General features: G+C 37.4%; 1 protein-coding gene across 1 annotated transcript; it reads left to right on the top strand.

Annotated features, from left to right (window-relative positions):
• The first annotated feature begins 1518 nt into the window (after positions 1-1518).
• Positions 1519-22157, top strand: LOC117339354 (rab GDP dissociation inhibitor alpha-like). The gene is made up of 10 exons (XM_033900894.1): positions 1519-1657; positions 5435-5642; positions 6433-6570; positions 10637-10841; positions 12320-12451; positions 13624-13792; positions 14473-14575; positions 17499-17658; positions 18217-18271; positions 19271-22157. The coding sequence occupies exons 1-10, from the start codon at positions 1613-1615 to the stop codon at positions 19424-19426; spliced, it is 1371 nt and encodes a 456-aa protein (XP_033756785.1). The 5' UTR covers positions 1519-1612; the 3' UTR covers positions 19427-22157.
• Positions 22158-22541: the final 384 nt, after the last annotated feature.

Here is a 22541-nt window from a genome sequence, read left to right on the forward strand (position 1 = left end):
AACATTTACGGGACTGACGACAAGAAATGTAAGACATGTATAAGAAAAGAGCATTTCGACTCAGACGATATGTTGATTTTGATCTGAAAAGAAAATCGTGTGGCGTCATATTGAAGGATTTGAATGTCGGACATATTGTATTATTTTTCAACATATTCCCCTTCAGTATCCATGCAATTTCGCCAGCGGTGTTTAGGGGCCACAATGTCACTTTTACAGAACTTCTTTTCTTGGCTGTTCAGAAAGCCATCCACTGCAAGTTAGGGTTAGTATTAGGTTTGCCTGAAATAGCTGTTTTCAGTTTTGGAAATAGATGAAAGTCTGATGGAGCGAGGTCAGGTGAATAAGGCGGATGCTCAATCAATTTAAAGCCACAATCGTGAATGGCAGCCATGGCAATGGCAACCCTCTTTCACCCCGACTCTAACCCTATTAACCGATTTTGTCCATTTGGCAAAATCCGCTTGTCTTGCTAACGTTAGAGTGCCACCTCGTCGACAGTATACAAACTAAATGGGGCCAGTCCTTGGGTACACGGCCCTATATAGTCAGAGAATAGTAGAACTTAAAAAGAACATCGTTAAGTACCTCCTTCAATACGAGGCTCACAACTTATCAATCGGCCCTCGTATATTTTGGCGTATAACACACAAAATGGAAGCGGTTTTCCGCTCCATAACCTAAACAGGCACATTCAAGTTAATCCTTATAATTCAATTTACTGTATACAATCCCTGAGGAAATCTACTTTTATTGACGAACTCTTTTCTCTTAGAAATTATCAAGGTCATTCGTTTGAAGAAAAATGTGTAGTCCTTTATCACAGCATGCCACAGTCCCAATATTAGGTATCTGGATCTCATGGTTATTGAGAAGTCGCGTAAACTAATAAAGCATATTTGACCCCTGTGACCTTTTTTAATTGGAAGTATGTCAATGTCATTGACTTGAACAAACTTATAGTAGCCCTTCACGACAGCAGGCTACAGGCCATCTACCAGGTCTCTTGGTTATTGTGAAGATCTCGTTTAAAGTTTTAGCACATTTGCCTTGAAAGTAGGTCAAGGTCATTCTTTTTAACAAATTCGATAGCTCTTCATCCAGCATGCCACTATTGGCCTAATAATTGATGTCTCTTGACCTCTTGGTTATCGAGAAGAAAATTTCTAACGGAAGGTTGACTGACGACAGATGCCGCCCAAGAGCATAAGTTAACTTGCCTGGCAGGTGAGCTAAAAGATGTGTACAACGATTTGTCATTCGAATGCGAAACTAAATCTGACAACTCATTTAACCGGAAATGAGACATAACAGGTTCATTACCTCATCGGATGTGACTACGCTGAATTAATAATTAGGTCGTGTTGTCTGATACATTTTCTTCTGATATAATCTGTACAGTTTAAATAAAAGTAGTGTGTTAAAGTGAACAATTTATATTATTTTCAACGTGGCAATCAACACCGTTAATTTACAATTTGTCTGACTGTAGTCTTTGGAATTAGATATTACTCCGCAATCATAATTGTGCGTGATTCGGTCGCCGGTTTAGGGGCAGTGTCTGAGAGGTTCAAGAATCCAAAAAGCGCATTTACTAGAAAATCCTACGAAAATGGATGAGGAATACGACGTTATTGTTTTAGGGACAGGTTTAAAGGTAATTGTGTATATGATATCTGTATGTTTTAGAGATAATATTTATTTGAAATACGCCGCACAGACCATTTATTTCATTATGATGAACTTCCCGAAGAAAATCGATTTTTATCAGTGGATATAATTTCTGAATTTTTAGTCACCCATAATAATTGCAATCGACAATTCTCTAAACGAACTATTTATAGATGTATGTCATGACGATACTAGACAATAAATTTCGGAAATTTAGAATGATTGATGAGGATGCATATAGTTACTTGCGACGTCCAATGTCGACAGCTGTATCGTAATGCTGACCCGTATAACGATGCTCTAGAAGCATTTAGATATTGATACTTCATGTAGGGTATATTGTCATTGTGCAAAAGTCGACCCTTTGATAAAGGAGCTGACAGCATACTTTTATTTCTCAAAATTGAATATGAACATAATATAGTGGTATTAGTGTGTGATTATTTAATTTATCCGAAGATACAGTTGAAAAAGGATACTATATTACATAAGAGAATCTTAGGGAAAACATGGTCAACTGAAGATTTTTTGTATGACTGGCACCAGCCAGAGGCTATAGAAAACCTGGTCGGTCTGTAAAATTTCTAAGTGTTGGTCGAATTGGCTATGAAAAGTTGGAGTCCTGACATACATTTCAATTCATGTAAACAACATTCCTATATTTTCGGACAAACGATTATATGAAATCAGAGCTTACAATCGAGGTGTTTTTACTGAGAATAGCACGTTATTGGCTTGATGATGCAAGCTTTTGCATGATGCAGTTATGCTACTTTAAACAATATGTGTTTACAAAATGAGTCTATGGAAAAATGACTTGGGCTATGGGATTTCAATTTTCTGTAGACCAATTGTCTAAGGAATTTTCATATATACTTTCAAACACTGTGTATATTATTTTTAAAAACCAACAAACTCCTGTACTACAAATGACCATCGTAAACTCCAGAATTCTAACGGACCATCTGTATCAGGCATACATATATATATGTAGCAGAACTGGTGACGAGGTACCTCAAATTGTTAGAAGCATCTGTCTAGAGTTTGGAGGTCGCAGGTTCGATTCCTGGTCAGGTCGCTGCATTTTCCCTTCTCCTGTGACATTTGGAACGGTCAACCCAACTAAGTACCTGCAGATCTGGTATAGGGTCTCGTGTATGACTGGTTGAGGACTTTGTCAAGGAGGGAAGTCAGAATGTAGCAGAGCTGTACCGGACCGAACGCTGGTGGTCAGGTAGCTCTAATAGTTAGGGTGTCCGTCTAGAGTTTGTAGGTAACAAGTGCGAGACAAGTTATATCAACCACGCTTGTTTGCCCGGATGGAAGTATGCAAGGGGTTTTACTGTGGGAGGAAACCAGAGTACCCGGGCAAAACCCACGGGGTCGAGCTGGGGACTTTGCCTTTTCGATCTGGGAATCCCGGCCGCCTAGGTGAAAGGCAAGTGTACATGTATTACGCTGTGCCACCCGACTACCAAAAAAGTATTGAATCATGAATGTCATTTAATGCCATGAATGGCCTGCAGTGGATATGGCTATGTTGGTTTAGTTGACATTCAGGACACTCAGATGCTAATCATTATGCACAGGCCTAGGCTTCTGGTTAGTATTCATAGAAAAAAAATATCAACCCCTACTCCTACTATATCGACAAGGTGTAACACTTGAAGATCAGATGATACATTGACTGAGGAACGGAAGTAGGCTGTTGATTGGTCGACAATTATAGTTAGTATTGTTTACACTTTACAGAGCTGGCGACCAATCAGATTGTCCATACAGACTACTTCCATTGCACAGTCGAAGCATCGTCTATTATGGTTGCTTTTGATCCATTTTCTAATCTTTAAATCATTGTCACTCGACAAAAGAATAACATGCATTGATATGTCAGGATTCTAAAGATTGTGTGCGTTTGATATTTGAGTCTGATTTAACTTAAATTCAAAGTGAATCGAAGTTCACCCCCATTTCCGACTTTTCGAGTGTTACACCTTGTTGATATAGGATACATAGGGGCTAATTTTTTTTCAATAAATAATAACCAGAAGCAGTCTGTGCATTATATGGTAGCAACAATGCAAGCAATCATGAGAATTGCAGAGGGACCAGACCAGGACCACTGGTTAATTTTAGCTACAGTAAACTCCGGTTTTCAAGAAGTCAGTCGGACCATGAAAACAACTTCGTAGAAACCGGACTTCGTGAAACACGACCAGTCCTCCCTGTCTAAAATTAGTCTCGATATATATACCGTTCACCAGCTGGCTAGCTAGGCCTAGCGTAAATGTGTAAACACTAACTGTATGATCAGTATTTAAAAACAACAATCACTGGACATTTTGTTAAACTTGTGTTACATTTTAATTATTATTTACAAATTGTTATTAACACAACGTAAGCTAAATGCATGCATTGAATCATGTGTACATTAGCTTATATACAGTACACGTGTACGTATCAGTTACACAGGAAAATATACCGGCGAGCGATCATCGAACTTTTTTTTTCATACTTTCGTAAAATAGTCAGTCATTTGTTTCTGTTTTGAAGAATAATGACACTTGTCATCAAAGTCAGAAAGTTTGGTGATACACGCAAACATTGTTTCATTGACATTCTCGCGTGACTCTACGAACATTTTTATTTTGTCAACACTGTCCACGAACTCTACGAGAGTATGAATTTTGACGGGAATATTTTTATCACGCACATTGTGGAACCATTTAAAAAGCGCTTCCTCAATATCTGAGTGGTTTGCTGTCCGTAAATACTTGCGTTTTGGACTGAAAGTTCCAGTATTAAAAGCTTTCTCTATTTGTGCCCGATTTTTCAACAACGTACTCAACGAGTTTTGCGGTATGCCATAAGCCTCCGCTATGTTTTTTTTTGATTGAATTCCTTTGTCGACATCAATCAAAATTTGGTGTTTCGTTTGAAGATCCAATATCTTTCTCTTTTTCGGAGTAGCCATTTTGACACCTTCCTTCGTGTATAAAGTGACAAACAAATGAACAGTGACTTGTTTTTACAGCGATTTATATCGGGTAGGGTTAATGAGTTGTTTTCACAGTTCGTACATACAGGTAAATTATCCCGTGGGGACCCCCAGACCATATCGCACAAAGCGATAGTTCGTACATAGCGACTTCGTGAATACAGGATTAATTTACAAAGGTTTATATAGAGGCTCAGTAGGGGATTTTTAAAGACTTCGTGAAATGCGGTATATCGTTAAATCCGACTTCGTGAAATGTGGAGTTTACTGTAGTTATGTTAATAAGAACTGTAATTCCAAACCTCTGACTGCTGTTATGTCACATTCAAATTGGTTTCTTTATGTGTCTTAATACTAATGTAAAAGAAGCAATCAAACTCATATACATGTATAGTTTAGCATATATTTACACCAAGTATTTCTGTTTTCAGATCAAATGTAAAAGACATTCAGAAGGTTATTTTGGCTTCAGTGACGTGTCCCAAGATATATATTTCAATTTACAGTTAACTTCTTGTGACTGTTAGCTACAATCCTCTTCGTTATCTCTTACTCTGATACTTCGTCTGGTCAAAAACTCTGCTTGGGTCAAAGTAAAAGCACTAAAGTTCTTTATAAAATAAACTTGGTTATCTCCATACTTTGGATATACATGTAGTGGTCATGATCATGGCCCCACTGACTTCGAGACAGCAAGAGTTCAACTGAATATTAATTAATCATGCAGTGATATATGCCTGTATATATATATATTTCCACTTATAGGAATGTATCCTCAGTGGCTTGATGTCCAGGGATGGGAAAAAGGTGCTGCACATGGACAGGAACTCATATTATGGAGGGGAAAGTGCATCTCTAACACCTCTTTCTCAGCTGTTTGAACATTTCGAGAAACCTGTACCACCTGCTGAAAAGTATGGTCGACAACGTGACTGGAATGTTGACCTCATCCCAAAGTTTCTAATGGCTAATGGTCAGTATTATTATTTTATACTATATATATATTCTAGATATAAATGCAGACAAACTGGTTCGAGAGCCAAGATGTTTTCTACTTTTACATAAGTTCCATCAACAAGTGCCATATATATGTGTTCAGTATTTTAACACATTTATCTAAACAAAATTGGCAAACAATTTTGCTTGCCTGTCAAATTGGCAAACAAAATTGGTCAACTTTGCCAGATTGTCTGTATATGAGTTCTTGTGTGTCCAGGAACCAAGCTTAATCTTATGACAAACTTCCATTTACATGGATGGAAATAGTTGTACATATGAGCCCAGTGTCTTCTCAAAATAAATATTTATACTAATAAATGACTCTGTATCATCGTAAACTTTTGTCTGGTCAGAGATCTCTTCCTACATTTGTCAGCCAATCTCTTTAGAACTTGATAGGTTTTATCATGATGCATAGTTGTTTCAAATTCCTTGAACAGCTTTTGATTTCACAATCTTTTTTTTTTTTTTTAGATTATTGCCCTTTGATTATTTCAGTGTTTAATTTTTGTCTGGTGATTTTTTCCTACATTTTTCAATTGATCTCTTTGAAACTTGGAAGGCTTTAATTTATGATAATATGTAGTTTCCTGAATTTGATTCAGCTGCAAAATTTTATTATGATAGCCCTTTGTTTATTTCAGTATTTTAATCCTATTGATCTTTCAGATTCTCTCTCTCAGTTTTGAACCAATAGTTTTCAGACTTAAATACTTTAACTACAAAAGGTATAGTCATTAATGATTAAATTGCTCGTTCAACAGGAAAGCTAGTCCAGCTTCTGGTGTATACTGGTGTGACTAAATACCTAGAGTTCAAAAGCTTGGATGGAAGCTACGTGAGGAAGAGCGATGGCAAACTTGCCAAAGTACCAGCTGATGAGAAAGAGGCTTTAGCTTCATGTAAGTGAAATCATTTAAACCCTGTGGTCAGGTTCCTAAAGTCTATGTAAATGTAAGCCTTGTAGGGGTCGGGTTCCTGAAGTCTATGTAAGCCTTGTAGGGGTCGGGTTCCTGAAGTCTATGTAAGCCTTGTAGGAGTCGGGTTCCTGAAGTCTATGTAAATGTAAGCCTTGTAGGGGTCGGGTTACGAAAGTCTATGTAAGCCTTGTAGGGGTCGGGCTCCTGAAGTCTATGTAAGCCTTGTAGGGGTCAGTTCCTGAAGTCTATATATATGTAAACCTTGTAGGGGTCGGGTTCCTGAAGTCTATGTAAGCCTTAAGCTTGTAGGGGTCAGGTTCCTGAATTCTATGTAAGCCTTGTAGGGGTCAGGTTCCTGAAGTCTTATGTAAGCCTTGTAGGGGTCAGGTTCCTGAATTCTATGTAAGCCTTGTAGGGGTCGGGTTCCTGAAGTCTGTGTTAGCCCTGTAGGGGTCAGGTTCCTGAATTCTATGTAAGCCTTGTAGGGGTCGGGTTCCTGAAGTCTATGTAAGCCCTGTAGGGGTTGGGTTCCTGAAGTCTATGTAAGCCCTGTAGGGGCTGGGTTCCTGAAGTCTGTGTTAGCCCTGTAGGGGTCAGGTTCCTGAATTCTATGTAAGCCTTGTAGGGGTCAGGTTCCTGAAGTCTATGTAAGCCTTGTAGGGGCTGGGTTCCTGAAGTCTGTGTTAGCCCTGTAGGGGTCGGTTTCCTGAAGTCTATGTAAGCCTTGTAGGGGCTGGGTTCCTGAAGTCTATGTAAGTCTTGTAGGGGTTGGGTTCCTGAAGTCTATGTAAGTCTTGTAGGGGTTGGGTTCCTGAAGTCTATGTTAGCCCTGTAGGGGCTGGGTTCCTGAAGTCTGTGTTAGCCCTGTAGGGGTTGGGTTCCTGAAGTCTATGTAAGCCTTGTAGGGGCCGGGTTCCTGAAGTCTGTGTAAGTCCTGTAGGGGTTGGGTTCCTGAAGTCTGTGTAAGCCTTGTAGGGGTCAGGTTCCTGAAGTCTATGTAAGCCTTGTAGGGGTTGGGTTCCTGAAGTCTATGTAAGCCTTTTAGGGGTCAGGTTCCTGAAGTCTGTGTTAGCCCTGTAGGGGTTGGGCTCCTGAAGTCTATATATGTAAGCCTTGTAGGGTTGGGCTCCTGAAGTCTATATATGTAAGCCTTGTAGGGTTGGGCTCCTGAAGTCTATGTAAGCCCTGTAGGGGTTGGGTTCCTGAAGTCTATGTTAGCCTTGTAGGGGTTGGGTTCCTGAAGTCTATATATGTAAGCCCTGTAGGGGTCGGGTTCCTGAAGTCTATGTAAGCCTTGTAGGGGCCGGGTTCCTGAAGTCTATGTAAGTCCTTAGGGGCTGGGTTCCTGAAGTCTGTGTAAGCCTTGTAGGGGTTGGGTTCCTGAAGTCTGTGTAAGCCTTGTAGGGGTCAGGTTCCTGAAGTCTATGTAAGCCTTGTAGGGGTTGGGTTCCTGAAGTCTATGTAAGCCTTGTAGGGGTTGGGCTCCTGAAGTCTATGTAAGCCTTGTAGGGGCTGGGTTCCTGAAGTCTATGTAAGCCTTGTAGGGGCTGGGTTCCTGAAGTCTATGTAAGCCTTGTAGGGGCTGGGTTCCTGAAGTCTATGTAAGCCTTGTAAGGGTTGGGTTCCTGAAGTCTATGTAAAGCCTTGTAGGGGTTGGGTTCCTGAAGTCTGTGTTAGCCCTGTAGGGGTCGGTTTCCTGAAGTCTATGTAAGCCTTGTAGGGGCCGGGTTCCTGAAGTCTATGTAAGCCTTGTAGGGGTCGGTTTCCTGAAGTCTATGTAAGCCTTGTAGGGGCTGGGTTCCTGAAGTCTATGTAAGCCCTGTAGGGGTCGGGTTCCTGAAGTCTATGTAAGCCTTGTAAGGGCTGGGTTCCTGAAGTCTGTGTAAGCCTTGTAGGGGTCAGGTTCCTGAAGTCTATGTAAGCCTTGTAGGGGTTGGGTTCCTGAAGTCTATGTAAGCCTTGTAGGGGTCAGGTTCCTGAAGTCTGTGTTAGCCCTGTAGGGGTTGGGCTCCTGAAGTCTATATATGTAAGCCTTGTAGGGTTGGGCTCCTGAAGTCTATATATGTAAGCCTTGTAGGGTTGGGCTCCTGAAGTCTATGTAAGCCCTGTAGGGGTTGGGTTCCTGAAGTCTATGTTAGCCTTGTAGGGGTTGGGTTCCTGAAGTCTATATATGTAAGCCCTGTAGGGGTCGGGTTCCTGAAGTCTATGTAAGCCTTGTAGGGGCCGGGTTCCTGAAGTCTATGTAAGTCCTTAGGGGCTGGGTTCCTGAAGTCTGTGTAAGCCTTGTAGGGGTTGGGTTCCTGAAGTCTGTGTAAGCCTTGTAGGGGTCAGGTTCCTGAAGTCTATGTAAGCCTTGTAGGGGTTGGGTTCCTGAAGTCTATGTAAGCCTTGTAGGGGTTGGGCTCCTGAAGTCTATGTAAGCCTTGTAGGGGCTGGGTTCCTGAAGTCTATGTAAGCCTTGTAGGGGCTTGGTTCCTGAAGTCTATGTAAGCCTTGTAGGGGCTGGGTTCCTGAAGTCTATGTAAGCCTTGTAAGGGTTGGGTTCCTGAAGTCTATGTAAAGCCTTGTAGGGGTTGGGTTCCTGAAGTCTGTGTTAGCCCTGTAGGGGTCGGTTTCCTGAAGTCTATGTAAGCCTTGTAGGGGCCGGGTTCCTGAAGTCTATGTAAGCCTTGTAGGGGTCGGTTTCCTGAAGTCTATGTAAGCCTTGTAGGGGCTGGGTTCCTGAAGTCTATGTAAGCCCTGTAGGGGTCGGGTTCCTGAAGTCTATGTAAGCCTTGTAAGGGCTGGGTTCCTGAAGTCTATGTAAGCCTTGTAGGGGCCGGGTTCCTGAAGTCTATGTAAGCCTTGTAGGGGTCGGTTTCCTGAAGTCTATGTAAGCCTTGTAGGGGCTGGGTTCCTGAAGTCTATGTAAGCCCTGTAGGGGTCGGGTTCCTGAAGTCTATGTAAGCCTTGTAAGGGCTGGGTTCCTGAAGTCTGTGTTAGCCCTGTAGGGGTTGGGTTCCTGAAGTCTGTGTTAGCCTTATAGGGGCTGGGTTCCTGAAGTCTATGTAAGCCCTGTAGGGGTTGGGTTTCTGAAGTCTATGTAAGCCTTGTAAGGGTTGGGTTCCTGAAGTCTATGTAAGCCTTGTAAGGGCTGGGTTCCTGAAGTCTGTGTTAGCCCTGTAGGGGTTGGGTTCCTGAAGTCTGTGTAAGCCTTGTAGGGGTTGGGTTCCTGAAGTCTGTGTTAGCCTTGTAGGGGTTGAGTTCCTGAAGTCTATGTAATTATAAGCCTTGTAGGGGTCGGGTTCCTGAAATCTATATAGTTCTCATAGTTCAAGTTCACACTAATCAAATGGAAGTAAAGAGAAAAGGAAGGGAAAGAATAGGTAAAAGGTATAAAACTGATTGTCAGATCGAGAACGTATCTCAGTTCATTTTCTATTGGTGCCAACACATAATGTTAAATCAGTGATTAATATGCCTTTTTGTTAACCATCGCGATATACCGGTTTCCAGGGTTTGTGTACCGGTATATCGTATCGACCTGCCAAATTCGCGGTATACCGGTATTTCGATATTATCGCGCACCTCTACTCAAGATCCAGATTTGGCAGAATCAAATACTCTTTTGTAGATGAAAGGGTCTTTAATTAATTATAAGGTGTTTTATCAAAATTGGAAATTGCATGGCCCCTTGGTTTCACATTTCTGGTGAGGGGCTAAACTTTACTTAAGAAAATTGACTAGAATTATGGGGAGGGGAGAAACTTTACTATTACAGTGGAACTTAATTAACTTCAACTCAAGGGGACCATGAGAAAAATTTGAGTTTTTTTTACAAAGATAAAGAGATAATTTGGTGGGGACTGACAAAGTTCTTTGAGTTAAGCAGGGTATTCAAGTTTTTGAGTTTCAGTTAATGATGTTCCACTGTATTTATACAGGAACTGTTTAGAAATACGTAGAAGATAGTTATGCGTTGAAGACTCAGGTGAACATTAAGGCTCATGGGCCTTTTGTACTTTTTTATTATTAGAAAGGTAACTGACCTTTTCTTTTTGTTTTGTAGCATTAATGGGATTGTTTGAAAAACGTCGTTTCAAGCAGATGCTTGTGTATGCTCAGGAAGCCGATGTAGACAACCCTTCTGCTAACAAAAACAAAAAAGTGGACTTAGACAATTGGACTTCGTCACAATTTTATGGTCATTTTGGTGTCGACAAAAACACACAGGACTTTACAGGACATGCCATTGCTCTTTACTTGAATGATGAGTAAGTCTTTTTACCATAGTAGTGAAATAATTAATCACGCTTAAATCTCGATTTATATTTTGCAGATTTTGATTCAGTTTTAATTCATATTTTGTGATCTTACTTCAGTTGTGATATCCGAGAGTTATACAGACTATATTTTTCATTGCATTTGGCAGATAGTTGCATAGCAATCAACCGCACCAGATTATGCAGGATTGCCCTAGAAAATCATAAAAAATTTCCCCTTAATCCCGATTTGGTACATCATTCAGAAAATTCCGATTTGGTACATCCACCTGATTTCAAATTTGGGTCAGAAAAAAATGTTGAACTTTTAAGAAAAGAAAGATATGTTCTTTAGAAGTAACTTTGGTATATAGGTTTCAGATTTCAAGTAGCTATTTCATTAAATACAGCTTCTCTCTATAAAATTCCTTAAGACAATTTTGAAGAAATCAATTATTTGTTATTATTGCAGTCAAATTTGTATTAAGCGACCACTCAAGGGAAGTTGAAAAACAATCTCTTAATGGAGAGTGGTCTCTTAATAGAGATTGTATGTTAGATTGAATAAATGTTCCTAAGCTTTTTATTAACTTTATTAATTGGCAATAATGATTAATAATGTACATAGGAAGAATAAACCATCCATTTGAACAAAACAAAAACTTTTTTTTCATTTTTTATTATTATCATTATACTAATTTTTTTCATTATATATATTTTCTAAAATTCTTTTGCATAGCAAAACACATCAATTTAACATTAGAAATATATTTTATTGGTTTAATAGATTATTTTCCAATGCCTGTATATATATTTTTTTCAATTCCTGAAATCTTGGTGCAGACATCTGCCCCCATTATTAGTTATGTTACTGCATTTCCTACTTGATAAATGGCGACTTTTTCACTGACAAATATCTGTTTTAATGTCTCAAAAAAGATAACAAATCAGGATTTAACTGTAAGTTGAGTGTTTATGCATTCCTTAATTATATATCTGTATCTCATGCATTATTTAGTTTATGAGTCAAAAAGTCTGAAAGTCGTCAGAATTCTGGACCGTCTCTTCGCCTCCTCTTCCGTCATTATTCATGAAAAGTAAAACTACTTGGGTGTTATCAAGGCAAAAATGGTAATGGAAGGCATTTTGGAGACTTCTTGTCACTTATTTGAGATTTATTGTTATCACATGAATGAAAAATTGCAGTCGCTGGTCACAGTAAACCTAGGGTCGCTTATATTAATGTTAAAATATACTGTATAGCGCGTCGGGAGGAATTGAAATGGTTGTTTAGAACAGAGAGTCGCATTATAGAGATGGTCGTTCGGACAGATTCGACTGTATTCTTGAAATCAACCATCGTTGTCAAATTTTGATATCAAAATATACTTATTAATAAAAATTCTGTATTTTTAAGAGGACTTTTCATGCATATGAATTTATTAACCTTTTGTGTATATAAAAATGTCTTTGTGCACTTTAATTTTTAGTTATCTTGAGAAAAACTGCAAGGAGCTGATCAAGCGCATAAAGCTGTACTCCCAGTCTTTGACCAGATATGGCAAATCTCCTTATCTATATCCACTGTACGGACTTGGAGAACTTCCCCAAGGATTTGCCAGGTGAGGAGTAGATGAAATTCAAATGAATCTTTGTGTAATTTAAAATCATAGTATCTATGATATTTCCTTACAAAAACGTTTTACCTTGAATATGTTGACATGACAAATGCAAATTTTGTATGGTATGTTTAATTGTTAATTATCATTGGTACGATAATAAAAAGTTTGTGGAAAAGCAATTTTCAATTTCTCCTTATTAATTACAATTATAATAGTAAAATTGAAACAATGTAAGATATTTTCTTAATAAGTTTTCCTCCTACAGAATAATTCCCTGAGAACTGGACATTTATTTTTCACATGAATGTTGTAGATGATATCACTTAAATGTTGCTGACAGTATTTGGTTATAAGTTTTTTTACCTGCTAAAGAGTGCCCTGCAGGTACAATGTAAGAATTGCACCTGCTGCTGTCATCGCACGATTGTTTAGAGGCGACTTATTTTGGGATTATTTTATCTTTCTCTTACTAGAGAACTATCTTTTTCCTAGAGACTCCCTAGATACTTCCTCACTTTTGGTCTTTAGTTGAAGACTTTGGGTCTGTACCTTGGCAGAGACATCCCAGAGTCTATAAAGATAGTTGTTGCTACTCTACTTAGTACTCAGCATTTGTGTGGTTTAACGGTTGTCAGTATGATGTGATTGGGTGGGGTGTCCTGCTGATTGTCATCGGCAGTATGCTTTAGTGAGATAGCACTATAAAGTCGGCATTAGTTCTGTGCTATCACAAGGAGACAAATGTACTGCAGCCCACCGAAACACATACACGTTCACCACATACATGCGTCTTCGACACAGGGGCTCACACTGTCCTTAAATGACTTAAGATATTGATAGGATGTTAAACTATACTCGACCAAACCTGCTTCAAATAAAGAGTGGTTTTACTGAGTAACTTGAGAAGTAATTAATATCATCGCTAATGACATAATATCTAATGGAGCCCTGATGTTCTAACAGTTAATATGTAGCCCTGATGTACCTTCAGTTTGTTTTCTGGATTTATCACCTCGTGAACAGCCAGGGTCATTTTGAGGCAGGATCTCCTTGTAGTAGTTGGTGACTACCTCACTGAACATACAGGTGCCATCCAGATCAATTGGGGTGAAGTTTCAGTTAATTATCATTTTGTCATATGATGATTTCATCTAACTGACACTCTTTTTCAGATTGAGTGCTATTTACGGGGGAACTTACATGCTTGCAAAGACAGTGGATGAGATAGTAATGGAGGATGGGAAAGTGGTAGGAGTTCGGAGCGGTGACGAGGTGGCAAAGACCAAGATGATCATCTGTGATCCATCATATGTACCACACAAAGTCCAGAAGACTGGCAAGGTAAGGTGATGGTAGATGTTGTAGGTCACTGATAAATTTCTTTCAAAACATTTGATGCTAACTTATATATCTTTCAATCTTACTGCATTCGCCTGAATTATTTTCCTATTATTTCACTCAGAATTCTTTATTTACTACAGTAGAACCTTCATTTGAAAAAAAAGGATATCCAGTTATCCAGATTTTGTCAGAGGAAGTGTCTAGATTTTGCTAGATTAAGAATTTGTTAATTGCTTAAGTGGCATGAATTTACAGTAAATGTCTAGATTTTTGAGAATGTATTATCCAGTGAATAATTACATGTAATATTGTTGTATGTGTCATAGAATTATATACCCTGAAGCTTTTTTCATTGACTGCATCAGTCAGAAATTGTTTTAATATGGACAAGGTTGTTGCAGCATCAATTGAAAAAAAGCATCCTCCATTTGATTTTGTCCTCCACATTTCTTTAAAACCTGTCAGATATAAGTTTTCTGGAGTATGTGATCCAAATATCTTAAATTGTTTTCATTTCTTACATGACGTTATGATCAATGTCTCAGAGATTTACAAGAAATAACATCACAATGAAAACTCAGTTAAGATCCTGTGTATATATATATCGCTACATTATAAATATTTGAGTAAAAAAAGAAAATTGAAAAGCAAAAATAACAATCATCTTTTACATGCTACAGGTCGTGAGAGCTATCTGTATTCTGAATGGAAAGCTGGACGGAGTTAACAACAGCGAATCACTCCAGATCATTATTCCCCAGAACCAACTCAACAGGAGAAATGGTTAGTAGGACAACCAAATAGATTAATATTGCCACAAGTAGTACCAATTACAAAAATCAATAATGTCATTAGAATTAGTACTTTGAAATTCAACACAATTGCTGGTCAATTATCAATCGCGAACAGAAAGGGAAATATCTACAAAAAGATGTTGCAAAATTGGGGAAACTATAGTGGATAAGTTTTTAAGGGATACGTATACGTAGTTAGCTATGTTTTTAAAATATTCCTTCAATGAGTTTTGATGTAAATTCATCTGTGACTTTGTTCATTTAATAACATTTGAAGTCTGTTGTAATTCACAATAACTCCAATTCCATGTTATTTAGCAAAACGGTGATCAATCACAAAAAATTATGATGGATTAGTCATATTGTCAGAGGTAAAACGACATACTGATTAAATTTATTTAAACAGAACACTAGATGGGGTTATTTATAAGTATATGGTTGAAAGATATTGCACATTACTTTAAACAAACTTTCAATTTAAATGACACCATGACAAGCCTTCATCAATGTCAGCAAAATGGGCAAATATTGATTTCCCGTTGACCTTCCAGTGCTTCAACTGTGGGTGTGAAATTGAGCTTGACTTATGTAAATTTTACCCGAGAAAGGCAAATATTTGACTAAGAATATATGTTTATGGTTAAGTAGAAATGAGAACTTCCTATGAATAATGCATTATACACAATATTTTGCTGCGATGTTATATGTGATAGAATATTTTTATACACAGATTGTAAATGTGTTGTGTATATGTATTGTGTGTATTAGTAGTGTACACTTATCTGCGCTATACTGACTAGCTATTGTTTAAATATCAGTCCTTATCTCACTAATTGTACGTGGTACATGATAATTACATACATGATAAGGGACTGACAATGTTTATTTAGTCAGTGGATAAAAATAATCATTTCATTGGGCTCAAATTCATGTACACAATTCCTGAGTGATATAGCACATATAAATAAAAATTTGGTAATATTTACATTATTTAATAAATAGTCCAGAAAACTTTCATGCCCCCATATATCTTAACTTAGTCAGGAGCATACTGTTTTACCCAGATTCCATCTTCTGCCGCAATATACAGATACATTGTATATGTATATAGTCTAAAAGTGTTTTAGCAAGTTGGGGGGTGGGGGGTTCAAATAGAGTGAGGAACAGTGGCATCAGTGTATGAAAGTATGAATGAAAATTCCTTAGACAATTGGTCTACAGAAAATTGAAATCCCATGCCCCATGGCACAAGTCATTTTTTCATAGACACATTTTGTAAACACATACTGTTGAAAATAACATAGCTGTGTCATGCAAACGCTTGCATCATCCCGTTCATACTCGCTTAAATATTTATATATATTACATGAGTTGTAATGTATTTCAGGACTCAAACTTTTTAAAGCCAATCGGGCCAACAGGTAGACATTTTACGTAGACTGACTAGGTTTTCTATAGCTTCGGGCCATCAGACCACCTTAACTTTCGAACACTGGGGCATTCATGTTTTACCGACATGTTTCTAGTTCGCTAATTTGAATATTAAAAATGGGACCTCAGTGGCAGAGTGGTTAAGGTGTCCCGACACTTTATCACTAGCCTTCACCTCTGAGTTGCGAGTTCGAAACCTACGTGGAGCAGTTGCCAGGTACTGACCGTAGGCCGGTGGTTTTTCTCCGGGTACTCCAGCTTTCCTCCACCTCCAAAACCTGGCACGTCCTTAAATTACCCTGGCTGTTAATAGGACATTAAACAAAAACAAACCAAACCAATTGAATATTAATCTAAAAGCAAGTCTATTTTCATCAATTATATGATGACGTTTGTCCAATAATGAACACATGCCTGGCAAATAATGGTTATTATAACAGATGCTGTTTAATTGTCTAGATATATATGCCAGCACTATACTTTGAATCAAAATGTATGTGTTTGCCATTGGGTGTATTACATGATAAATATGGTACATTGTATGTGTGTTATATATACAAATGATAACCCAGTACATTTGTGTCAATGTCCTGTGGTAGCTGGAGGAAATTTTGTGATTATTTTGCTTTAACTCTTTACCACTTATAATTAGCACTCCCTATACTTTACCACCTAATGACGACATATGACGCCCCTACCTGTATCCCTAATGACGACATATGACGCCCCTACCTGTATCCCTAATGACGACATATGACGCCCCTACCTGTATCCCTAATGACGACATATGACGCCCTACCTGTATCCCTAATGACGACATCTGACGCCCCTACCTGTATCCCTAATGACGACATCTGACGCCCCTACCTGTATCCCTAATGACGACATACGACGACTTTTCAAATTTGCCACAAAAAATTTTGCCCTAGTCTTTTTGAATAAATTATCTATTCTCAGCAAGTGGTATCCCATAGTAGACCAATCAGAGAACGGGAAATATTTTAGAGATTTAGAAGAAGTGTCTAATTCTGACTCAATTCAAGAGATTATTGCAGACATTTTTAATTCTGATGATGGAGAGTTTAGTGGTTTTGAACTGGGTCATGATTTTTCAAGCAGTGCTTTAGGAAAAATCACTCATAGGTACTGGTAATTTGCCTGTAAATAACATCCTAGTGATTTTTACCTGGCTCGCAGACTTACCTGTAAATATGAGTTGAAGTGAAACTTTATTTTTGGATTTGCAAACTAAAATTCAATTCTGGAGACTCTCATGATTACTTTGGTGTATGACAATCATATCTTCAACAATAAATTATTTTCTTCTCGGGTGTTTTAAATCATTAATTTATTTAAATTTCAGTTAGCTATTAATCATTCTAGGGCTTCCCCAAGTATAGCTTTTGGGGAAATAGCAGGGGCGTCATATGTAGTCATTAGGTGACAAAGAGTTAATGACTTTAATTGAATTGCTGTTTTAGATATCTACATCTGTGTGCTGTCCCATCAGCAGTGTGTGACTAGTAAGACTCACTACCTTGGAATCGTCAGTACCACCGTGGAGACCAGTAATCCGGAGGCAGAGTTACAGATTGGCATTGATATTCTCAATGGCAAAGACAGAAACAATATTGAAGACAAGTATGTAATTTTTATCAAAGTTTTAAAGTATGGCAATTCCTCCTGTTACTTTGCTTTTCAGAGTTTGAATGTTTAAATGTCTAATTTATAGAAACAACTAGACTTATTTGCATGGGAGCAAGTATGTTGATGTCTTTCTAATATTTTCTTATTCTTAACAACCGTTGTCGTCCTGCCGAATGACTTCTTTTCTGATCGTGATAACGCCTTTCAAGTATGAGACAGAGAAGGATTTTATTGAATCCTGTCACAAGCTCACAACAGCCAGCTATTATTTCGTGAAAAAATTGTATTTCCTACGAAAGCTTTTTGATCTATATTTTGCGAAAGATTATGTGTTTACTTGAAAATGCACACAAGTTTTGTCAGATTTATATGTTTGATATTGCTGGAGAGACAAGAAACTTAAGTTTTATTGACAATTTATAGGCAAGAGGATTTGTTATGCATGTATTGGTACCATTGAATTAAATGCTCACAGATTTGGGATAGTTTATTTTCCATGGTTTGTCTGTTTGTCTGTTTTGGTTCTATAAAATTCACCTTTGAATATTTCAGATTTATTGCTGTAGCTGACATGCAAGAACCAATGGATGATGGAAAAGCAGATAATGTAAGTTGGTCATTTTGGAAATCTTTGGTTTTGATTTGCAAAATGTATAGAACTTTGTAGGGATCTGATGTGATACAGTATATTCTGTCAAGAATTACCACAAAATTGTTGGTATTTTCTTCCAAAAATTATTCCTAATAAAAAATTTGGTTCATGTCCCCTGGAGCCTGAGAGGAAATAAGCAGTTTTAGAAATTGTTCTTCTGTTAATATCAGGAATAACAAATTGCAAGCTTTTATCAAATTTTTGTCTCCATGACTAATTGTCATTACTATAGGGACTTGGTCGAATTTCATATATTTGCCAGGTATTCTCAGTCATATATTTGCCAGATATTCGGTCATATATTTGCCAGGTATTCTCAGTCATATACTTGCCAGGTATTCTCAGTCATATATTTTCCAGGTATTCTCAGTCATATATTTGCCAGGTATTCTCAGTCATATGTTTGCCAGGTATTCTCAGTCATATATTTGCCAGGTATTCTCAGTCATATGTTTGCCAGGTATTCTCAGTCATATGTTTGCCAGGTATTCTCAGTCATATGTTTGCCAGGTATTCTCAGTCATATGTTTGCCAGGTATTCTCAGTCATATGTTTGCCAGGTATTCTCAGTCATATGTTTGCCAGGTATTCTCAGTCATATGTTTGCCAGGTATTCTCAGTCATATGTTTGCCAGGTATTCTCAGTCATATATTTGCCAGGTATTCTCAGTCATATATTTGCCAGGTATTCTCAGTTATATATTTGCCAAGTATGAGAATACCTCAAATGAGTTTTGTGTTTCAGGGTGCCACAGTCAAATCAAAGTCACCATTTGTAGAAAAATTTTGTTTTTTCGTTCTAGCAACAGAATTTCTGAACAAATTTTGTTAAAACTCCAGTTAGAGAATACGTCAACTCTTGCTTTTTGGTATGCAAGGCGATTTGTATTGTTTGAGATGTCTTGTTGTTATACGCTAATTGTTGCTTCAGATGGTTTTGATTTCTTTCTTCAGATATATGTGTCAACATCGTATGATTCTACTTCACATTTCCAAACAACTTGCGAAGATGTCATCAACATTTATAGAAGAGCGACTGGTAATGAAATGGACCTCACAAAAATGCCTCACATGGATAATCAAGATGAGGAACAGCAATGTGCGCAGTAACCAGACACGATCCATGTCTGTGATCATAAACACTAATGTTGATGCTAAACTGTTTTCCGAGATGGTTGTTTGACAAACACGCTGCAGGATATTTTTCCCATAATTTCTTTTTCAGAGGAATGCTGTTTTAGTCTGAATTAATCTTGTTTCCTCGGAATGGGTCGATACCCTGATAAGTGCGAAATTGGAACAAAGGTGATGATAGATTTTGGCCTGAAAGAAGGTATGGTGACAATATGGAGGCCATTGCTGCAATGTTGACACTTGAAAATCTTGTGTTTTTTCACTGGAGATGAAACCTTGGATGATGTAGAAAGTACAACTTCTACATTTCTATGTCTTTAACATTATTTATTATGCATCATGTGACGAATTATACTTGTGCAACATCGGCCTGAATCATTTGTTAGTTTTAAGCATAACAATGTTTTCCCTTGGTATATATGGTGCATGTTTGATTACTGTGTAGTATTTCTTCAATTATCGTCTGACATTAGAATTGACACGGGCACAAATTTTTCCAGTTAGCTCTAACAAATTGATTTGTACACTTCAATCTGCTTCAAGCTGCCATGTCAACAAATCAGTCTGTAGAATAAGACTCTTACAATAGATGGATGGGTATCATCGCTCTTGTCAGAAGATTCTCTTAGATTTTCATTCATTTAACAAACCCCATTATGTTGTTAAATATTTCTAAAAATTCTTTTATCTGTCCCTTGCAGTCATCCCATCTCTTATATACAAACTATCACAAAATCTGTGAAATGCTCAAACATGTTTTGGAACTAGCATGCAAATGATATGAAAGGAAGTTTGAAAAAATTAAATTAAAAGACAATCACTTATTCTGAAACAATTATCTTTGTATAACCCGCTTTTCTGTAATAATGCACACAGGGGTAAGGGTAACTTTCAAACAATGTTGAATTCATTTCTTCATTATTCTTATTTTATGTGTTTCAGTAGAGTGACACTTTCGGCTGCCGGGTTAAAATGGAAATGGCAATACATGCAACTTTCAGAAACAGTCAAGCTTTGATTTGTGCCGTTTTGTTTCAAAATTTATATAATGACAGTTGTATATATGTGTATATATATGTAACATATAAATATATTCTCTGTGTAGACATTGTGGCTAGACTTCCCAGACTGGGTCCGTATTTCTCGATAAAAAAAATATTAAACAGCAAATTCATTTTTTCCTCTAAAAACGTCTCTTTCACTTCAATATTTATAGTATTTATAGACTTCTTCAGATCCTAATCCTGTATATTGTCAGTAAACTTTTCGTTTGCTTTTTATTGGACGGTTTTTAATTTCTCTCCTGATAAATAAGTACAGAAATAAGATCTGAAGTACTGTTGATCATACGTTTACCGAGTATTATTGATATAAGTACAATATTTAACACCTTAAAGTGATATTACATTACCGTATACAAGAGAGAGAAAAGTTGGATTTTGCATTTGAAATTTTTTGAAAGTGCTTCATTGATTAACTCTAAAAAAGATATGCTATCAACTTATAATTAAGGTAGAATTAAACTCTTTGAATTTTTTAAGCTTGAACCTTTTATTATCGAGAAATTCAGCTCTCAACCTGGACCTCTGTATTGCATATGTCATAATTACTGTGCGTTGCCATGGTTTTTGACGGATGTGAGTTAGTATGCAAGAGATTACATGGAGCGTAAATTAGTCTAATCTGCAATACTTAGCACTAACACTGGAGAACTTCTAAGGTATGCCTATAGCCGAACAATTAAAGTGATAAATTATGATAAATCTCCAAAGATCATCATTTAATCAAGAATAATCAGAAAAATTTGAAATTCAAAATATATGTTCTGTTAAAGAAAATAGTTTTAAATACACGATGTGTGTATATTTGTTTAAATATTTGTCAATTTGAAGTTGAATTTTAATATCGGTCATAAATACTCCTATAATCATAATGATTATAATCATGACGAGATATTTTTTATGATATGTAAAATGCAAAATGTATTTTATACTAATAAACATTCACGGAAAAATGTATAAAGCTCTGTTGGTGAAATTTGAGGTTGAGTAGATAAATAAATTGAGTACAAGTTGTGGTTGTTATTTGATTAATTTGTCCTGTAGATGACGCCATTCTATAGTCTGGAGAATGCAAGATCATGTGTAGAGCTATTGTATTGGGTATCTCTATCCTTAACATGGTGTGTGGAAGAAATTTGACACATTGGCCGCCCAATACATCTTTTTTTCTGCAGCTGTAATTAGAATTATGTACAAGAAGAACTTGCTTTCTCCTTAAAGTTCTCCAAAAAAATTGCAATGCAATAGCAGGCCTGCTTTATGAATTAAATGTGAATGTATTTCTCACACTGATCGATTGCTTTTTACACAACTTTCAAGATTGTTTTAATACATAAAACTGCTTTGTGATTCTGTCAAATCAAGAAAATAATTCCTTTACATTAAGAAGTTTCCGTTAGTCTTGTTGCATTTAGATGCAGTAATGTGTGGTATGAGTCCGAGTGGCGGGAGGATGAGGGAGAGTGTCGGAGGTTATTTGGTGAGTTTATTTTTTTCTTGCCTATTGTCCGATATTTTGGGGAGTATATGTACTAAGCTTTCATTATAACATATAGATGTATTCCTGTGAAGCAAATTTAAGGTATGTCACCCTCTTGTCCAATACCATGCTTACGAAAGTAAATAAAGGTACAGAACAAGCACAAGTCTCTGGGTTATTTAATGCCAGATGTTACAACTACAGTATAAGCTTTATTTTTACTTACACTAATCACTTTTGTTGGCCCAGGTGGAAGTATACAAGGGGGTTTTACTGTATGAGGAAACCAGAGTACTGGGAGAAAACCACAGACAGGCAGATGACTCCCCATATCTTTTGGACAACCAAACTGCTGTCACTTAGTTGAAAGTTGTACTTGTTGCCATGGCACCACCTAATAACCATTGGAAAATACATGAACTGGAAGCATACTAAATTTGGCACACTCAAATTTTGGTGCATTTCCAAATTTAGCATATAGCCTGAAGATGGATAAGCACACCCTCTATTTTGGCCCATCGGACGAAGTCCAGGGAAGCTAATGCTATAC

This window comes from Pecten maximus, chromosome 12, assembly GCF_902652985.1.
Source record: "Pecten maximus chromosome 12, xPecMax1.1, whole genome shotgun sequence".
NCBI classification, from domain to species: Eukaryota; Metazoa; Mollusca; class Bivalvia; order Pectinida; family Pectinidae; genus Pecten; species Pecten maximus.

Bases quoted from the DNA above. Each gene is read 5' to 3' on its own strand.
- LOC117339354 (XM_033900894.1), top strand. From the start codon at position 1,613: ATGGATGAGGAATACGACGTTATTGTTTTAGGGACAGGTTTAAAG. The intron at 10,842-12,319 runs GTAAGTCTTTTT...TTTAATTTTTAG, and splicing joins GCTCTTTACTTGAATGATGA to TTATCTTGAGAAAAACTGCA. The intron at 14,576-17,498 runs GTTAGTAGGACA...TTGCTGTTTTAG, and splicing joins CCAACTCAACAGGAGAAATG to ATATCTACATCTGTGTGCTG.